The sequence below is a fragment of the Geotrypetes seraphini genome, chromosome 2 (genome assembly GCF_902459505.1).
Source record: "Geotrypetes seraphini chromosome 2, aGeoSer1.1, whole genome shotgun sequence".
In the NCBI taxonomy this organism is placed as follows: Eukaryota; Metazoa; Chordata; class Amphibia; order Gymnophiona; family Dermophiidae; genus Geotrypetes; species Geotrypetes seraphini.
This window is the reverse complement of record NC_047085.1, coordinates 251,964,202-251,985,154: the sequence shown is the minus strand read 5'-3', so window position 1 is coordinate 251,985,154 and position 20,953 is coordinate 251,964,202. Positions and strand designations below refer to the sequence as shown.

The following is a 20,953-nucleotide window of genomic DNA, read 5'->3' as shown; positions in this document are numbered from 1 at the left end:
CAGGCAGGCAGGCCTTCAAGGGGGGGACAGGCCTTCGGGGGGGTGCAGGCCTTCAAGGGGGACAGACAGGCAGGCCTTCAAGGGGGACAGGCAGGCAGGCCTTCAAGGGGGACAGACAGGCAGGCCTTCAAGGGGGGGACAGGCCTTCAAGGTGGACAGGCAGGCAGGCCTTCAAGGGGGGGACAGGCCTTCGGGAGGTTGCAGGCCTTCAAGGGGGAGGACAGGCCTTCAGGGGTGGGATGCAGACCTTTAAGGGGGGACAGGCCTTCAGGGGAGGGGGGGCCCTGGTGTAGAAGTACACGGAGGGAAGGGGGGTTCAAAGAGATGCGCATATGCTGGACTTTGGCTGGAAAGAAATAATGGGTCTGAAAATAGAGGAGAGGGAGACAGATGATGGACCATGGTTTTTAGGGAGGGAAGGAACAGAAAGGGATAGAAGTTGGACACAAGGGATGGTGTGAAGGGGGGATAGAGATACTGGATAGGAGGGTAGTTGGGAAATGAAAGGGAGAGATGGTGGACCCTGGGGTGGTGGAAAGGAGGGAGAAATGCTGGATGAAAGGGTAGTTAAGAAAAGGTGGATCTGTGGATGGAGACGAAAAAAAAGAAAGATGCCAGACCTCCGGGGGAGGGAAGGGAAATGGAAGAGGAGGACAGAGATGGCAGATAGATGTTTAGCACGGAGAAAAAAGAAAGAAGGAGACCCTGGCAAGCAAGTTATCAAAAGACAACCAGAGCCTTGGACCAACAAGATTTGAAAAATAACCAGACAACAAAAGGTAGAAAAATTTATTTTATTTTCTGTTTTGTGATTACAATATATCAGATTTGAAATGTGTATCCTGCCAGAGATGGTGTTAGACCGCAAACGTGAGCTAGGATTTAACAGAGAGAGGAAAAGTCCTTTTTGTTTCTTTATTTTATTTATACCACAGCGCCAGTGTGGTTAGGAGAAGCCAAAGGGGGGTGAAAAAGCTATAAAATAAACCCACCAGGTTGTTTGAAAAAAACCCACCCAATTGGGCAGGAAAATCGAATCGAAAAACCAATTCAATAGGCTGAATCAAATCAAAAAATTTTTTCCTGAATCGGGCAGCACTAGTTTGCGCTACTGTCTTAGACTTTAGGACCTGGGAATGGGGAGAGATGGCATTCTCAGTACTTTATAATGCAAGTGAAATGAGGATTTGGTCAGACTTTTGAAGGGTCTGCAGAAGAAAAATATTGTATAGGCCGGGGATATGAGACAACAGGAAACGGGAACTTTTCTTCCTTCTATTTTTTGAATGGCAAGGCTGAGGATGTCAGAGAATTCAGTTAAAATATGTGCTTTATAAGAAAATTTAATAATGTGTTTTATAAAGTTTATAAGCATTGCTGGCCTACCCGGTGAGGTGTTCCTAATGGTAGTGGTGGTGTCAGTGTTTTGAGAGGAAGAGGTGGTCTGGGAACTCCGGGTCCATTTCCACCCTCCAGTTAGTCCACTCCTCTCAACTGGTTCACACACTGAGTGGGTCTTTTGGTGTTGTGCCTGGGTAGTTGTTTTGGGATCTCTTCCAGTGGTTTGTCAGTATCTCCTTGTGGTCCAAGGAAGGAAACTTTGTTAACCTTAGCATTGACCTTCAGAATATGTTTGTAACAGCACTGCTTGTGTGGCATTAGGCTATGTAGTGATCAAAAACCAGACCTTTGCATGTATGAGGAGATTCACATTTCCTGCACAGCTAAGTCCTTGTGAAGTTACCTTGTTCTTTCTGTATTTGACATCTAGCAAGGTCTCTGTTTGGAAGGAAAGCTTAAAATGAAGTGGCCAGAAGTTATGATAAAAGCAGATAGCGTTGCTGGTTTTAAGAAAGGTTTGGACAAATTCCTGGAGGAAAAGTCCATAGTCTGTTATTAAGACATGGGGGAAGTGTCTGCTTGCCCTGGATCGGTAGCATGGAATGTTGCTACTCTTTGGGTTTTGACCAGGTACTAGTGACCTGGATTGGTTACCATGAGAATGGGTTACTGGGCATGATGGACCATTGGTCTGACCCAGTTAGGCTATTCTTATGTTATGTTCTCATCTGTAGGGGCCTTTGTTTTCACTTCTTATTTTAATGTATTTTTTTTCTGGGAACTTATCAGTGTTTTTTTATAATGGGATCAAAAATGGAAGAGAATTAATGTGTGTGTAATGGGGGGGGTAGCTAATTTCTTCAGCTAAATAATTCAATCCACCTCAACCAGACATAGGAGAACTCACGCACCATTCACACACCCTCCAACCAAAAACGTCAAAAGAAAAAAACTGTTCGACAACCTCCTAACACTCGACCCCCAACTCTACAACCTATTGACCTCGACCACAGACTAAAAAACCTTCAAAAAGAAATAAAAACCCTTCTATTCAAAAAACACATAAAACCGAACTAACACAATCAGAACTGTTCCAAGCATCACCTGCAACTACTCCATATGTACTTCTGATGTCATGACAATTCAGACATAATTGTTATGTTATGTTTGGAATAATGGTTACATATATGAGGTTCAATAAAAGAAAATTTTCATTGCCTGTTTCTATTCTGACCATTTATTCCGTTTCATGGTTATTACAAAAAATATTTTTTTACATAGGGGGGGTGTCAAAAAATGATGGGTCCCGGGTGCCACTTACCCTAGGTACGCCACTGGGCATAGCTACACACACACACACACACACAGAATGTCAATTTTGATTACCCTCTCTCTTGCAGGATATACTTTTCCTCAATAGTGAAGCATTGTAAATAGATGTGGGGGTGGCCTATAGCCTGTGTGATGTTTGTGGCCTTGGGGGTGAACTAGGTATCTGCGTGTCCTTTCTCTCCATTATCTGCTCCCTTCCTCTCTTTTACTGATGTCTGACTTTATCCTCTTTCTCTCTATGTGCTATTCTCCTCCTTCTGTCACTCCTCTATGCTTCTCATTATTTAGCTTGCTATTCCATTTCTACTCCTGCTTTCCCTACTCTTCTTATATGTTGTCTGCTTCTTCTATACAGTAATTTACAAATGTAACTGTGTATCTCACCCATACTCACTCAGACTCCACCCATGCATATGCCCTTTTTCAAGCTACATACCATCACTTTTAGACACCATTTTAAAGAACAGGTTTTAGCTGGAATATTGCCATATATGTGTGCACACGCATGCATAAATGCCAGTATTCTGGTCTCTTACATGCATTCCTGGAATGTAAATGTTGGTGCCTACTTTATAAAATTACCCCCATAGAAAATAGTAGTAATATAAAGAGGTGCATACTTTAAGTGGTGCAGTTTTTGGGTTGCTCGCCCGCAATCTGAGTTTGAATACTACACTGGGATTTCTGTTGGGTATCCAGTCTGGCCATCTCAGCCATCTATCCACTTTTATTTGGTAAATGAGTACCTGGCTTTAGACGAGGACTAACGTTGATGAGGGAAGGCAATGGCAAACCATACCACTAACAGTCTGCCAAGAAACTGTCACTCAAGTGGTAGCCCCCATAAGTCTTTCACAACTTGGTATTTGAACAAATTGAACTAATTTTAACTATCCCCACCCAGTACCCTGTTGTAAAATTACCCTCATGGAAGTGCTGAATAATTATGTTAATTTAAAATCAGCCACTGGCATTTTCTCTATTTTCTGCAATCACTAAATTTGACCCCATAGATACTACCACCTCTGAGTTAAAATGAAACTGGTATTAATTGTGCCAATAGACTATACCACAATCAAGAAGGAAATGTCAAAGGAGAGAGAAGCCTTAATTAGGGGAAAAACAAAGGTATTTAATGAAACCACTCTTTTTTCATTTCCAAGTTTGTAAGGTATGAAAGCAGAAATATTGTTTGTCAACATGAGATTAATCACATCCTTCAAGAGTCAGCGAAGCTGCAAGTCCTAGATCTTCCCTTACCAACTTACCATGCTTTACACTTGTTTCTAATACAGGTAATGCCCTTGACTATTAATATGTATTTGGGGGGGGATAGTATATAAAGCTTGATACAATATACCCTGTAGCACTATTGGATGTACCCTTCTGGGAGGTCCAGTTGGAGGAGTACCAGTCCTCTATATTTTCAATATTGGGCCTGAAACAGTGGAATACAATACCATCTTATTTAAGACTAGAGCATAATTTGAAAACCTTTAAAAAAGGTTTTAAAATGTTATTGTTTCAAAAAGCTTATGATTAATGTAGGAGGGAGATACTGTTATGGCAGTACTGAATGATATGGCAGCATTGAAAGAATGGCAGTTTAAAATGACAGTATTGAAACAGCTGTGTGTAATCTTAGATTAACAGTTTTTAGATCTTTGTTGATTTGATTGTTTTTATGTTATTGAGATGTATAATGTGGATTTGAATTGTGTATGTATAAAGTGTTAACTACTTCAAGTTGTAGAGTTGCAGTATAAACATATTAAACCAAATCAAGGGCCAGATTTAAGCTTAGCAAAGTAAAGCAAAACAAAAAAGTATTAAAAAACCTGGTGTGTTTGGAGTATTGAAGTAGTACATCTTTTCCCCAAGGATTTAATATACTGCAATTTCAAGAGAGGAAATATTTCTACAGAAAGTTGTGTTAGCAAGCATGTATACTATAAAAGCCTTGCAAAATTTTTGGTCAGTTCTTAAATTTAGTACTTTCAGCTAAATGCTCATAGGTCACATATATTTTCTTTGGGTCGATATTCGGCCTGTGGAAGTCAGTGGCTTTTTTAAATGCTGACCACCGCAGACAGAATTAGCCCCAGATATAATGTGACCATTTATTTTTTTCCTCAAAACGGGACAAGACCCTCGGATCCATTCCCCCCATCCTCCGGATCCCATTAAATATAGTGTAAAATATAGACAGCAGATATAAATTCTCAAAAGTGACGCATTTTGCTCACTAAATTTAAAATAAATAATTTTTCCTACCTTTATCTGGTGATTTCATGACTCTCTGGTTGCACTTCCTTTTGACTGTGCATCCTCTCTATCATTTCTTTCTCTTTCTTTCTGTCTCCATGCCCCCCAAGCCACCCTGCTTCCCCTGCCCCCAACAAGCCAAGTCACCCTACTTCCCCAACGCACCCTGCTTCCCCTGCCCCCCACAAGCCAAGCTACCCTGCTTCCCCTGGCCCCTGACAAGCCAAGCCACCCTGCTTCCCCTGCCCCCCGACAAGCCAAGCCACCCTGCTTCCCCGACGCACCCTAGCCAAGCCACCCTGCTTCCCTGACCCAGCAACATCAAGGCATGTGCAGCGACTGCACTGCACAAGCGCCAGGCTTACAAGTCTTCTCTCTGCCCCCCCCCCCCCCCCCCGACATCAATTCTGACGTTGGAGAGGAAGTTCCGGGGCAGCCAATCGCTACCTGGTTGGCTTGGAACTTCCTCTAAGACATCAGAATTGACGTCGGGGGGAAGGCTTGAGTATTCGCTGCTGCAAGCAAATGATCTGTTTCTGCATCGGCGAAGCAGGGAGAAGCGTTACCTGTAGATCAGTGTTCTTCAACCTTTTTACAGTGGAAATAAAATAATTATTTTGTGGTCCGGCACCGATCCGCGGACCAGCGGTTGAAGAACACTGCTTTAGAGGGCAGAGCTAACTCCCCAGTACACATTTCCACTGTGGATACCATATGATACATTGACACTGGCAGAAGAAGGCTGTTTTGCCACTTGATCAAATGACAACTGCAACAGTCTTCAGTTACAATTTCTGGGTCAGAATGCCTGGTCCCCAAATTAGTGAAGAACAGATCTGGGGAGGGTGTACTTGTGGTCATTCCATGGAAGTTATGCCTAGATGGCCACAATCAGGGGTCTTGGTTGTTGTAGCGTTCCAAAAGGAGCCATGTTATGTGACTTGTGGTCCGGGTCAATCATTGCAATGACCCTAATGCAAAAAAGAGAAGTTCCAGTTCAAACAAATTACATTTTGAGGCCTCACATCCTGCTCACCACTTTCTCACTGATCTTATTGGATGTGAGCTCAGCTAAAGACCAGTGATCTGAAAGAAGCTCTAACGGGGGGGGGGGGGGGGGGGGGGGGAGGGAGGGGTAAAGTGTGAAATTTAGTGTGCGTCTGCAGGTTGTACTCCTGTTCAAATATCTTACTGGAGGCCGAACCTATTTGCTGTCATTTGTGAGCAATTGCAGCCCTCCCAGGGAAAAGTGCAGGCCAACTTCATGTTCCAGCGTGCAATGTACAAGACTCGGGGAACAGGCGGGCTTGCAAGAACAGAGCCGGTACCAGGAAGCGGGGATTCGTCCAACCATCCGTCCCTCCTGTTCTCCCCTCTGCCCTCCTCTCTTCCCTTTCCCTCCTAGTAGCTTTCAATACCATCAGTGCAGCGATTCAATTAGGCAGCCTTGGGTCCTTTGATGGGTCGTGCCCGCCTCTGAGGAAAGAGGAAGTTGCGACTCAGCAAAAGCCCCAAGGCTGCCTAATTGATCGCTGCGCTGACGCTTCTGGCACTGATGCAGGCAAGTTCATCAGGCCCCCTGATCTCCAAGGACCGGCAGGACATTTTTGTGGAAGAACACTGCTTTAGGTCCCTCCGCTTCAGATCCCTGTCCCTCCGAACTTGAAACCTCCAGTGGTGGAAGAACACTGCTTCATATCCCTGTCCCACTGTCCCCGCGCACAGCTTTGGGACGCTCTTTGTGAAAACGGGACATTTCAGTGTCCTGAAGCTGTGCGTGGGGACAACGGGACAGGGGATCAAAAAATGGGACGGTCCCGTTCAAAACGGGACGTATGGTCACCTTACCCAGATAGTCAATGTTGGGCCATGTTTAGCCACAGGCATTGAAATATCTAAGACTAATTCATCAGATCCTAACCACCAGAGCTTATATGGGTCCCAACTGATATTCAGTCGTATCTGAATATCAGCTAGGACCCACATAAGATCTTGCCCCTTCTGATCCTTCCAAAGCCCATTCTCCCACTTCCCTCCCACTGGAAATTAAATCTGGAGCCCCTGCTAGATCTACCTCCATCCCCCATCCTTCATCCTGCCAGAATAGCAAGCCCTCTCCCCCCCATGTTTGCAAGCTATTTGTTTGCCTGGTGGTCCAGTGAGGAATTAGGCAAGAGCGATGCCCACTCACACCTGCCCATTGCGGTTGCCTCCCTCACATGGCTGCTGCAATCACTAATGCCAGCCTTGCAGTACTCCCTACCCAAAATATGAATACTTAAATCTTGAGTTGCCCTTGCCATTTTTAGGGCATAGACTGTAGAAGTCTGCCCAGCATAGGCTTAATTTTCAACTACTGGAGCTATTACTACTACTTATTTCTGTAGTGCTACTAGACATACACAGCACTGTACACTAAATACGTATGAGACAATCTCTGCTTGACAGAGCTTACAATCTGATCAAGACAGATAAACAGGACAAATAAGAGATTAGAGAATTATTTATGATGGGGAGTTGCCATCAGAGCCTATTCCAGCCCAACCAGATCTATCTAGCCATAATCGAGAGACAGGCCGTAGATGTCTGCATGACACTAGCCTTATTTCTCATCTACTGGATTTGTTGCCTAAGCACAGCTAAGTTGTTTTGATTCCATTCTCTTAACATGTAGGAATCCTTTGGCCCTATCTCACATATTCTTGAATTGTGTTACTGTTTTTGTCTCCACCATCTCCTGTAGGAATGTATTCCAGGCATCCACCACCATAAGTGGGCCCCCTTTAATTTCAATTCTTGTCCTCATACTACTGCATACCCTTCTCTGGAACAGGTTTGTTTGCATATTAATATCTTTTAATATTTAAACATCTGTATCATATTACCCTTATCTCTCCTTTCCTTTAGGGCAGAGGTGCCCACACTTTATGGGCTTGCGAGTTACTTTTATAATGACTAAGTCAAAATGATCTACCAACAATAAAATTAAAAAAAAAACACAAAGCACACTGAAAGGCAGAGAAAATGTTAATTATTCATATTCCGGGTTTTTTCAAAGAGGTCACGGCAGATGACTCTATGCAATGTCACCTCAGTAACAAAATACAAAAATAGACAAATACACCCCCTCCCTTTTTACTAAACCACAATAGTAGGTTTTAGCACAGGGAGTTACGCTGAATGCCTCGTGCTACTCTCAATGCTCATAGGTTCCCTGCGCTAAAAAACGCTATTGCGGTTTAGTAAAAGGGAGCCATAGTGCAAAATATAGACAGCAGATATAAATTCTCAAAACCGACACATTTTGATCACTAAATTGAAAATAAAATCATTTTTCCTACCTTTGCTGTTTGGTGATTTCATGAGTCTCTGGTTGCACTTTCTTCTTCTGACTGTGCATCCAATCTTTCTTCCTTTCTTTCAGCCTCCTGTATGTTTCCTCTCCTCCAGACCTCATTCTCTCCCCCAACTTTTTCTTTCTGTCTCCCTGTTCCCCTTCTTTCTGTCTCCCTGTCTGCCCCCTTTCTTTCTTTCTCTGTGCCCTCCCCCAAGCCACTCGGTTTGCTGCCACCGCCATCGGGGAACAGCCCCCAAGCCACCGCCGTCCCAAGCTTTCCCTGCAGAAGCATCGCGCTGACCAGCATTCCGCTCCCTGACGTCAATTCTGACGTAGGAGAGGAAGTTCCGGGCCAACAAGGCATTTCTCCTCATTCCATCCAGCCTGACCCCCATCTCTCTTTGATCCAGCATTTCCCTTCTGTGTCTATCAGAATTACCATTCCACCTATTTTCCAGCATCACCCTTCTTTGTGTCCATCTCACCTATATCCCTATCTCACCACTTTTTCAGAATCTTCATTTGTCTCTGTCCTTGTCTTTACCCCATGTTCACCATTTGCCCTTTCAATGTCTTTATCTCCCCCCCACACACTTTTTCAGCATTACTTCTATGTCTCTATTTCACCTCCTCTTCATGTCCCCTCTGTATCTCTATCCTTATTCAGTAGGTCCTGCTTATTCTTTCTCTTCTTTGTGTCACTATCTCCATTTTCAGCTTTCCCCCCTTTTCCTTTGTTAATGCACCCTGTAGCCAGAATCTTTCCACCCTCCCTCCACTCCGGCCCAGCCCAGTATGAAATATTTTCTTTTGTTTCCCTCCCCTCTCTCTTTCTCTCTCTCTTCTGCTCCCTCAACCACGAGTCCTGCATCTGGCCCTCTTCCTTCTACCTGCACCTGGCAAAACCCCCCTGCTCTCTTAAGCAACTCGTCAGCAGCGGTGATCAAGACAAGCTGCCGACATCGAGGCCTTCCCTCTACGAGTCCTGCCTTTGTGGAAAAAGGAAGTTGAAACAAGCGGAACTCACAGAGGGTAGGCCCCGACGTCAGAAGCTTGTGTCGATCGCTGCTGCTGAGTTGACGAAGAGAGCCGCGGAACAGGGGGTGTGGCCGGAAGCAGGTAGAAGGGAGAGGGCTGCTGGAAGAGGTAGAAGTTCCGGAGTATGACACCGACCCGGGCCAGGATGATTTCTTTTTCAGGTTGTTGCTGCTGCCGCCGCCACGCCCCCCCCCCCCCGAAATGACAAAAAACAGCCTAATGCCCGGCGTCGGCGTTTTTGACGTCGGGGAGAGGAAGGCTGATAGGCCCGGTAGATCGGGACGGCAACACGAGTCTATCACAGAGCCCGGGATGGGCTCTGCGATCGACTCATGTTGCCTTCCTGAGCTACCGGTCGATCGCGATCGACGCGTTGGGCACCCCTGCTTTAGGGTATACATAGTCAGGTCCTCGCGTCTCTTCTCATAGGTCTTTTGGCACAAAGCTCATATCAATTTTGTTACTTTTCTCTGAACTGTTTCAAGTCTTTTTAAATCCTTAGCAAAATATGGTCCACCAAACTGAACACAGTACTCCAAGTGAGGCCTCACCAACAACTTGTACAGGAGCATCAATGTTTCCTTTCTTCTTCTGGTTATACCTCTATCTGTAAAGCCTAGCATCTTTCTGGCTACAGCCACCACCTTGTCACATTGTTTAGCCACTTTGAGATCCTTGGACACTAGAAAAGGTTCAAAGAAGAGCAACCAGGATGATAAAGGGAATGGAATTCTTCTCGTATGAGGAAAGACTAAAGAGGTTAGGGCTCTTCAGCTTGGAAAATAAATGGCTGAGGGGAGATATGATTGAAGTCTACAAAAACCTGAGCGGTGTAGAACGGGTACAAGTGGATCGATTTTAGTTTCAAACAATTTTTATTGATGATAATGGATTACAAAATCAAAAATAACCCCCCTCCCCCAACCAACCTCAGTACAAAGAACAGCACTTCAAAAATACAGAATAGCAGATAAATCATATATCATCAAATTTTGAACTATAAAGAATTCAATGGACCCCCCAATTAGAATCCAAAAGTCCCCACCCACCCAAAAACCCAATGCAGAGCAGCCAAACCAACCCCTGCCAAGGTCTTGGGTTCTTATGGACCCCGGCAAGGAGGAGGGAGGGAAGGAAGGCCCATTCCACAGTGTCACAATAAAAAAAGACAAGGTCTCTTCCCCTCCTCCCGTAAAGCGCAGCAACCAAATCCTCCCATCTCAACTCTAGGTGTCAAAAATAATTAAGATTTAGGCTACGAGTTCGATGTAAAGAATATATGTAATCACCTCTGTTTAAAGGAAATACGCATCTGTTCATGTTCCAGCAACATGAGAGCATAAAGGTAGTTGTGCAGATTTGGAATAAATATATTTTTAACTTAGCTTGTGCATAGTTCATCCCCTTGCCGATGCATTTCATTATTTTTTATCAAGGTCGGGAAGATACATAACTTATGCCTGCCTTTTCAAACTCTGCTGCTGCGAGTACAAAATGAATAAAGTTAAAAAAATATATTAATTGAATAAAGTTAAAAATATATATATTCCAAATCTGCACAAAATTTATATAAAATATTAAGATTGAAACACTAAGAAGTATAAGTACACTAAGAAAACCTAGGCTGGGGTTAATGAGGATTTGCACTACGATGAGTTATGCTACTTGGTTGGCAGTCTGAAAATCCTTAACAGCACTAGCAGGAGAATTAGTCACAATTGTTAAATTCAACGCCATTTTTTGTTTGGTTGTACTTTATGACTGGTGATTTATGACATATTCAATATTTATATGAGAAGATCACTATAGTTGCAGCATTGCAACACAGACTCGAAATCCTTAAGAACACAAGAATAGCCATACTGAGTCAGATAAATAGTCCATCTAGCCCAGTGGTCTCAAACTCAAACCCTTTGCGGGGCCACATTTTGGATTTATAGGTACTTGGAGGGCCGCAGAAAAAATAGTTAATGCCTTATTAAAGAAATGACAATTTTGCATGAGGTAAAACTCTTTATAGTTTATAAAACTTTCCTTTAACAGTTAAAAGGAAAGATATATAAACTATAAAGAGTTTTACCTCATGCAAAATTGTCATTTCTTTAATAAGGCATTAACTATTTTTTCTGCGGCCCTCCAAGTACTCTATTTTTTTATGCAGCACTCACATTTAAAGTTCAATATCCTTTCTTTCTCAAAACTGGCACATTTCAATCACTAAATTGAAAATAAAATCATTTTCCTACCTTTGTTTGGTAATTTCATTAGTCTCTGGTTGCACTTTATTCTTCTGACTGTGCATCCAATACTTCTTCCCTTCTTTCAGCCTCCTGTATGCTTCCTCTCCTCCAGACCTCATTCCCTCCCCCAACTTTTTCTTTCTTTCTCTAAGTCTGTCTTTCTCTGATTCCGTGCCCCATTTTTTGCTTTGTTTCTGGTTCCCTGTCCCCCCTCCTTCTTTCTTCCTTCCTCCGTGCCCCATTTTTTGCTTTTTTTTCTGGCTCCCTGTCCCCACCCCACCTTCTTTCTTTCTTTCTTCCTTCCTTCCTGCCCTTCCCCATGCCACTGCCGCCACGGAATAGGCTGCTGCTGCTGCTACTGCTATCGGGAACAGGCCATCTCCCTGCTTCTCTTCTGCACGGGGCCGACCAACTCTTGCTGCCCGATGTCAATTCTAATGTCAGAAAGGACGTTCCGGGCAGCCAGGCAGCGATTGGCTAGCCAGAACGTCCTCTTGACGTCAGAATTGACGTTGGGCTGCCAGAGTTGGTCGGCCCTGCAGGGAAGAGACCAGTGGACCGCCCCCCCCTTAGTACGCCACTGGAGCAGCAGCGTGTCTGGCCGGCTCGTTCGTTCAAAGTCGCGGGTGGCGGCTCCTTGCGAGATCTGTGCCTGCGTCTGAAGCCTCTCTGATGATACCCGCGGCTTTGAACGAACGAGCCGGTTGCTGCTCCAAAAGGAAGAGAATGATGCCTCCAGACCGCGGGCCGCAAATAAAACCTGGAGAGCCACATGCGGCCCGTGGGCCGCGTGTTTGAGACCGCTGGTGTAAAGGGAACAAAAAATGTTTAATAGCGTGGATCAAAAGAAAAACAGTGTTGTGAGGCAAGAAAAGCCTTGCACCTTGCAGCTACTCCTCTGGTCCTTCAAATGTATATTTTATAGGTGCTCTCTGGAGGTCTGCTTCTTCCTTCTTTAGGCCTCTCTGGCTTATTTCTGCTCTAGGTTTTTATCTCCCATGACTGAACTATGCCTTTCCTGGTGAGTACTAGAAAGCTGGGCCTCTTTATGCGGCCCCATGAGGGAGCGTGCTTAAAGGAGAACAGCAGTTTCTTATACATTCCATCACAATCATTATTCCTAACATTTACTTGCATAATGGGTAAATAAATGTTAGTGCCTATGTTACAGAATTGCCCTGCATATGTCACTGTCAGATTTCAAAGGACTTATTTTGCAGTTTATCCATAGGGTGCAACTTCCCCATGGTAACAGTGCTGATACACATAGCAATCATTAAGAAAGCTATGTAGTTCAGTCAGTAGAATTTATAGTTTAGAAAATAAACATCTGAATCATTATTTTGCCTTTTGTCTTTGTTTTGTTCTATTTCTATCATTTAAATTTCTCCAGAATTCTACTGTTCAACGGCTCCCCCTTCTGCTTCTATTCCTTTCTCTCCTCTCTTCTACCTTCCAAAGTATTTAGATCAATGCTGTCTTGTTAAAATGTTTATTTTATTTTTATTTTTCCTCTAACTCTACTTTTCACTTCTCTATTACCCTCCAGGTACTTTAGTTAGATTGTGAGCCTTCGGGACAGTAAGGGAATTTTTCAAGTACCTTTCTTATTTCTAATCTTAATGTATATTTTCTGTAAACCGCTTAGAACCTAACGGATGTAGCGGTATATAAGAAATAAATTACATTACATTACATTACATTAAGAGGTAGCCCATTATGAATACGAGTGTGGCAGCATGGTGGGGCAAGCAAGTGGAGATTCTTCATAGAATTATTTCCATTTCCTCTGTGTGTGTGTTTGTATGCATGCATTTTGGGTTGAAAAGAATGTAAAGATACTGATTAAGTAGTGGTGATTCCTTTTGTTTAATAAATTAGGGTTTAAATGCATCTGTCTTAATGCTTTCCTCAGCTGCAGAACTGTATAAACAGCCTTGAACCAGAAGATAGGACAATTATTCAGACACTACTGGAACAGTTGCAGGACAGGACAAAGACCCAGTCTGACCAGCCAGATCTGGTGTATCCTTTTATCAAAACAGAATGCAAAAGTAAACCATAGCAGGTATGCTAAACAGTGATTTAAAGCCAAATAGTTAAATAATACTAAAGGCCCAAGTCTAGAAACAGTGCCCGAAGTTAGGCAATTGTAGGCACCCTACTGCCACCTAATTTAATTGGCTCATATCTGACAGATAAGTGTTTCAGCTTAAGCACTTAGTATTATAGTATTTGAGTGCCTTTTAAGCTGGGGTTCATAATAATTCAGGGTCCTGGTGTGTTATAATGTTTCTTTGGGTTATTCCTCTGTTGGGCTTGTCGAAGAGTTATTTATTCTTTTTGTATAGTCATGGCCTAATCTCTCTATTGTTCACATCTCTTAAGGTTGGGGGGGTGGAGGGGTAGGAATGTTGTTATATTATGAATTTTTCACTATTGTATTTTCATTCTTGCAGTGTCAATATTTCTATATTATTCTGTCTTCTGATGTAACCATTTGAAATTGATGCAAGACTTTAGATGTTCTTTGTATTAGCTATATTCCTAAATTTGCCATTGGTGATTATATTTGTTTTTTGCATCAATAAAATTGTTTAATCGTAAGCTCATATATTTTGTGAAGCAAGATTTGTGTTTGTGCATTTAAGTAAAGTGGTGTTTTTTTAACCTATGATTGACAACTACCTGCTGGTCATTTGTAGTAAGCGTACTTAAGTGCTGGTGTCTGAAGTTTTTCTACCACTATTCTTAGCCGTTATGTAGTTGTAAGTTATTGATTCTACTTTGTATTTTGATTCTGTAGCATGTTATTCTGTAATGTATGTATCTCTGTTCCTGAAAACTTTGTGTATGTATCCTTGTAACCTGTTCTGGGCTTCTGGGGATCCTTCTTTTCTAGACACATATGGTTATAAAATGAATAAATAAAAATAAATATTTAAAAGATTCAAAAGATTGAAGAGAGTTATAAATTTGATAAACACTTTCAATGTAAGTTTTAATTTCTTTATTTTGTTTTCTATCATGTTGTCCCCAAAGAGTTCAGAATGGGTTACAGGTTATATACATCCTCTATAATAAAACCCTAAGTGCGCATGCGCACTTACAACACCATGATCCCTGACAACGTGATTTGTGACTCCGTGCCCATGTTCGATTTGCGGTGCGTGTGGGGGTTTGAGGCACGTGCGGTGGTTTAAGTGGCGGCGAGAGCAGGACAGAGCAGGACAGAGGCTGAGAACTACAGACCAGTGAGTCTCACATCAATAGTGAGCAAACTAATGGAAACTCTAATCAAACACCAATTAGATATGATCCTGGATGAGGAGAATCTGCGGGATCCCCGTCAGCATGGATTTACCAAGGGGAAATCCTGCCAATCCAACTTGATCAGCTTCTTTGACTGGGTGACGGGGAAGCTCGATGTTGGAGAGTCCTTGGACATTGTGTACTTGGACTTCAGCAAAGCATTTGATAGTGTCCCTCACCGCAGGTTATTGTGCAAAATGAGTTCTATAGGATTAGGTGACACTTTGACTAAATGGGTTGGGGACTGGCTTGGTGGTAGGCTTCAGAGGGTGGTGGTGAACGGCACCCCCTCCGTAACGACGGCAGTGATCAGCGGAGTGCCGCAGGGCTCGGTCTTGGGCCCGATTCTTTTCAATATCTTTATAAGAGACTTGGCTGAGGGGCTTCGCGGTAAAATAACATTATTCGCCAATGACGCCAAACTGTGTAATATAACAAGCAAGAGCACAACGGACAATATGAATCACGACCTACTCCTACTGGAGCAATGGTCTAGGACCTGGCAACTGAGCTTCAATGCCAAGAAATGCAAAGTCATGCACCTTGGCAGCCAAAATCCATGCGAGACTTACACCCTAAATGGCGAGATCCTAGCAAGGACTGTTGCAGAACGGGACTTAGGGGTAATCATCAGTGAAGACATGAAGACTGCCAATCAAGTGGCGCGGGCTTCATCTAAGGCTAGGCAGATCATGGGATGTATACGTAGGAGTTTCGTCAGCCGCAAGCCTGAAGTCATTATGCCATTGTATAGATCCATGGTGAGGCCTCATCTGGAATACTACGTACAATTCTGGAGGCCTCATTACCGCAAGGATGTACTGAGGCTTGAGTCAGTCCAGCGAATGGCCACCCGGATGGTCTCAGGACTCAAGGATCTCCCGTACGAGGAACGGCTGGATAAATTACGGCTATACTCACTCGAGGAACGCAGAGAGAGGGGAGACATGATCGAGACGTTCAAATACCTCACGGGCCGAATCGAGGTAGAAGAAGATATCTTCTTTTTCAAAGGTCCGACGGCGACAAGAGGACATCCATGGAAAATCAGGGGCGGGAAATTGCACGGCGACACTAGGAAATACTTTTTCACCGAAAGGGTGGTTGATCGCTGGAATGGACTTCCACTTCAGGTGATCCAGGCAAGCAGCGTGCCTGATTTTAAGAAGAAATGGGATCGTCACGTGGGATCTCTGCACAGAGATAAATAGGGGAGGGTCATTGGGGTGGGCAGACTAGATGGGCCGCGGCCCTTATCTGCCGTCTTTTTCTATGTTTCTATGTATCCTTCGAGGTGCTGCGAGGCGTCTAGCTGCTACTGCTGCACAGGGAAGTGGAGGGGGAGAAGGAAAAGGGGCTGCTTTGGGGGGAGGGGTTTACTTGGGGCAGGCAGCAATCTTGGTTTGCTTGGGGAGCCAGAGAGAGATAGAGATAGGCAGGGGGCCAGGGAGAGAGACAGAAAGAAGTGGAGGGGGAGAGGGTAAAGGGGCTGCTTTGGGGGTGGGTGTGCTAGGGGGCAGGCAGCAATCTTGGTTTGCTCGCGGGGGGGGGGGGGGGCAGAGAGAGATAGGCAGAGGGCCAGGGAGAGAGACAGAAAGTGGCCAAGGAGAGAGAGAAACAGAAAGACAGACAGCGGCTAAGGAGACAGAGAGACAGAAAGAAAGACAGACACATCTATTCTAGTACCAGTTAATGTAATGGGCTTAAAGACTAGTACATAATAAACAGTTAACAGGTTATGATTTGCTATAACTAAAGTACAGTTTACAATACCAGTTATTATCCTAACTTAATACATACAAGGGGTCTAATACCCAGGGCAGGATTAATTCATTGAGGGCCCCTAGGCACACAAGTACACTAGGCCCGTCATTTTATTGGACTAATACATTTCTCACTTAGCTCTCAGAGGTTAAAACCTCTTTATTCAGGTCAGTAAATTATGCTGCTGTTACAGTATCCCTGTACTGACCTGAGGAAAGGAATTTGGTCTCTGAATTAGTAAAAAATATATTAAAATTAGTCCAATAAACAGGATCACCTTATTTCCATTTTCTATAAATAAACAGTTATTGTTATTGATAGACAATTCACAATATTTCATTTTTATATTGTGCTGTTTTTCATAGATCTCACTACTCTGTTGGTATTGATGTTAGGTTTTTACCTCCTAGTTTTCTTTTTAATTATTAGAAATTTTTTGTGATAACAATCATAGTTACAATACAAATGGAACACCCCACAATAATAATAAGTGCAGTCTCTCCCCACAAACACCTCAGAGTGTACAGAGCAAAACAGAATGCAAAGTATATACATAAGAGCTCCTCCGGACATTCCTATGTAAACCATAACGAAACCTCTAAGGAAATCACCAACCCCTACACATTCTTAACAGACCCACATGTCTTACAACTAACCTCCCCCCCACCCAACCCATCACACACATAGGCCCCTTAGGATGAACCCTCTGTGGTTTCTTCAGCGGACCCACCAGATATCCCCTCCCCCCATCCATGGAATGTTCAAAGCAGGGGTCCCCAAAGTCCCTCCTTGAGGGCCGAATCCAGTCGGGTTTTCAGGATTTCTCCAATGAATATGCATTGAAAGCAGTGCATGCACATAGATCTCATGCATATTCATTGGGGAAATCCTAAAAACCCGACTGGATTCGGCCCTCAAGGAGGGACTTTGGGGACTCCTGGTTCAAAGACACTGAAATATTTTATGCCAAGTACTCTCTTGTTGTTCATAAAAACCCAAATATTTAACTGCCATACATTCCATCTGGGCCAACTTGCTGCATTTAAGTAGCCATTCCTCCTTAGTAGGAGCAACGGAGCGTTTCCAATACTGTGCAATAAGACACTTAGCACCCGCAAGTCCCATACGCACCAATTTAGTCTGCCAGGGCCAGCTCCTTTTATTATGGGTACTTAACAAACAGGCTTGGGGCAAGATATGAACTGGGTCTTGTACCCACTGAGTCAGAACCGTCGTCATTGAAAGACATTATCGGGCAATCCCACCATATATGATAAAACGATCCTGAACTCCCCCCACACCTCCAGCCTAAATTAAGAACCTGAGGACATATGAGGTGCACCCACTCTGGCGTCAAATACCATCTTGTTAAAATTTTATAAGCATTTTTCTGGACTAAAACAAAATGGGATACTTTCTGTACCTCTGCACAAATCCTGAGCCAATCATCAGTCGTAAACCTCACCTGTAAGTCAGACTCCCAATGTTGCCTAAAGGGAAATTGTACTACAGTCTGCCCTTGCAAATACTGATAGATAACCAAAATAGGACAAGGCGTCCTTTCCAGCAAACCCCAGAAATTTTCAAAGTGTTCCACTTCCTGAAATTGCCCCCTCCCCCACCCTACAGAAATCATAAAATGGCGTAACTGCATGTAAACAAAAAAATTGTCCTTAAACCCCTCATCTCTAGTCACCATCGCATCAAAAGTAGGAATTGTCCCACCTCTAAGCACATCCCAAAAAGTAAAATATCCTCTCTCCTCCCACTTACAAAAAGCTCCCCGTGCCTGCCCTACAAAGAACTGCGGCTCCCCCTGAACAGGTGCTAAAAGTAGACATTCCCCTGCAGCCCTGATCACTATTACACAGTTCCCCCCAAGTGCTTACTAAATGTCCAAAAAAGGATTAGACACTCCCCGCAACCGTTCTATATCCGAACAGGAGGCCCACATCCAATGCTTCAACAAACAAGATGGTACATAGCTTTTCAATTTGGACTCCCAGCTTGAACTCCGCTATGACCCAGTCTAATACCAAGCAAAGTTGCGCAGCCAGATAGTACCAATGTAGGTTTGGGACAGTTCTACCACCCTCCTCCCGGGCTGCCCAAAGTACTTGTTGCCCAATCCGTGGGGGTTTACCCTGCCAAATAAACAGCTGAAACTCCCTATGTAAAGCCTTCAACACCCCCCTGGGAACCGCAACGGGAAGAGTTTGGAATAAAAATAATAACCACGGTAAGATATTCATTTTAGTCACAGCAATACGTCCCCACCAAGAGAGCCATAATCCCCACCATTACTGTAAGTCTGCTCTAACTAGTTGCACAATCCAAGCATAATTATGCTCATATAACCGAGACAAATCCTCAAAAGTTGTATGCCCACGTACTTAATATATTCCCGTGCTCTCTGAAACGGAAATGCATCTACCAACCTCTGCTCAATTTCATCCTCTATATCAATATGGCTAAGTCTGAATTCTTGGGGGTCTATATAGAGCAGGGATCTCAAAGTCCCTCCTTGAGGGCCACAATCCAGTTGGGTTTTCAGGATTTCCCCAATGAATATGCATGAGATCTATGTGCATGCACTGCTTTCAATGCATATTCATTGTGGAAATCCTGAAAACCTGACTGGATTGCGGCCCTCAAGGAGGGACTTTGAGATCCCTGCTCTATATAGACCCCCAAGAATTCAGACTTAGCCATATTGATGGTAAATCCCAAGACCTGATGAAACACCCAAAACATCTCCATAAGCACTGGGAAAGAACTACACGGATCTCAGACATATAAAAGAATGTCATCTGTAAACAGAGAAAGCTTGTATTCCCGTCCCCCCTTATGCAGTCCCCTAATATTTGTATGATCCCTAATACAGCATGCTAAGGGTTCCAGGTAAAAAGCACAAAGGAGCGGTGACAAAGGACACCCCTGTCTGGTACCGCAATTGATAGAGAAAAAATCAGTATAGTACCCATTAATTCAAAGACATGAACGCAGCTCCATATAGAAACTCCTAATCCACTGCTCAAACCCCCTGCCTAGCCCCATCCTGTCCAGCACCGACCATAAAAACTCCCATCGAATTTTGCCAAAAGCTTTCTCCGCATCAATGGATAATAATACCATTGTGCTTTGAAAGGCGATTAGAATTTTCAGAATGAGCAAATATACAGAGTCATAATTGCATGAAAATCATTTGTTATTCTTTTTGTTGGCAAGATGTTATATATATATGCTCCTTTATTCTACATACATCAGATATTTGGGAGGAGTTGCTGTCTCTCTTTCACACGTGGCAAACTGAGAGAAGGCATTAAAAACACAGCTCCCTGCCTAAAATCTGGATATTTTTGAAACATCTCTTCTTGCCTCTGGGCTAATGAAGGTTGCAGCCTGTTGAACTGTGTGCATTGTGGGTATATTTGTTCCAAATGTGCTTTTTTCTTTTACGCTGTTACATTAGCATCACCAGAGGAGCCTAAGTTATAATGATATTTCACCTTTTATCTACAGTATTAGTGATGATGCTCCTGTGTGGGTTGTTAACTATTTGCTGTTAATATTTGGATGTTTTGTTGTATGGACCTTGGATGTATTTTGATGTATTCTGTAAATCACTTTGTTAGTAAAGTGGAGGAGGAAATGCTAGAAGTGGAGAATAGAGCAGTAATCAAATATTCTTTTAATATGACAAAGAAACACAACAGAATTCTATAGGACTTATCGCCAACAGAGTACCCCATAAAATTCTGCTAATGAATGGGTCAAATAGAATTCTGTTGGAGCTACATGCAGTGGTTAGGCACAACCTACCACGGCTGTATATCTTCTCTTACCATTATTTAGTATTCTCCTGAATCACGTTCTCCAAATCTCTGTTTACCCATACTCCTGTTAATTCTTTATCTTCAACTGCCTCTGCTTTTATGTTTCTGCTCTAACTTATCCAAGTACCTGTTTTAAATTTTTTTTTCTAAAAAATATTTTTGGAAGCATTTATTGAAATCCAAGCACAAGAGAAAAAAGCAATACAAACCGTATGAAAATATGCAAAAAGTACCCCCCTCCCCCCTCCAGTACCAGAGTAACAAATAGAATCAAAGCAGCATCCATAACATTGCTTCTAATCATTTTTTTAAGTTTTATACCCAAGCAGCCACATCTGTCCCCCACCATATCCCTTCCAGTCCTCAGACCTCAACGCTCACTGTACACAGGTATTGGATTACAGTACTACAAATATAAAACGCTGTCATTTTTCTTGTGAATCTTTTGAAAATGCTTGAGATGTCATACTTACAAGCAGCTCTGTTAG

At 43.3% G+C, this 20,953-nt stretch overlaps 1 protein-coding gene across 1 annotated transcript in view; it reads left to right on the top strand.

Annotated features, from left to right (window-relative positions):
* Positions 1–20,032, top strand: part of MEI1 (meiotic double-stranded break formation protein 1) — a 47,121-nt gene extending 27,089 nt beyond the window's left edge. The window contains exons 4-6 of the mRNA XM_033932829.1: positions 3,837–3,968; positions 13,469–13,578; positions 19,897–20,032. Coding sequence (XP_033788720.1) covers positions 3,837–3,968; positions 13,469–13,578; positions 19,897–19,942 — 288 coding nt within the window. The 3' untranslated portion in view covers positions 19,943–20,032. The remainder of the gene's footprint in view (positions 1–3,836; positions 3,969–13,468; positions 13,579–19,896) is intronic.
* Positions 20,033–20,953: the final 921 nt, after the last annotated feature.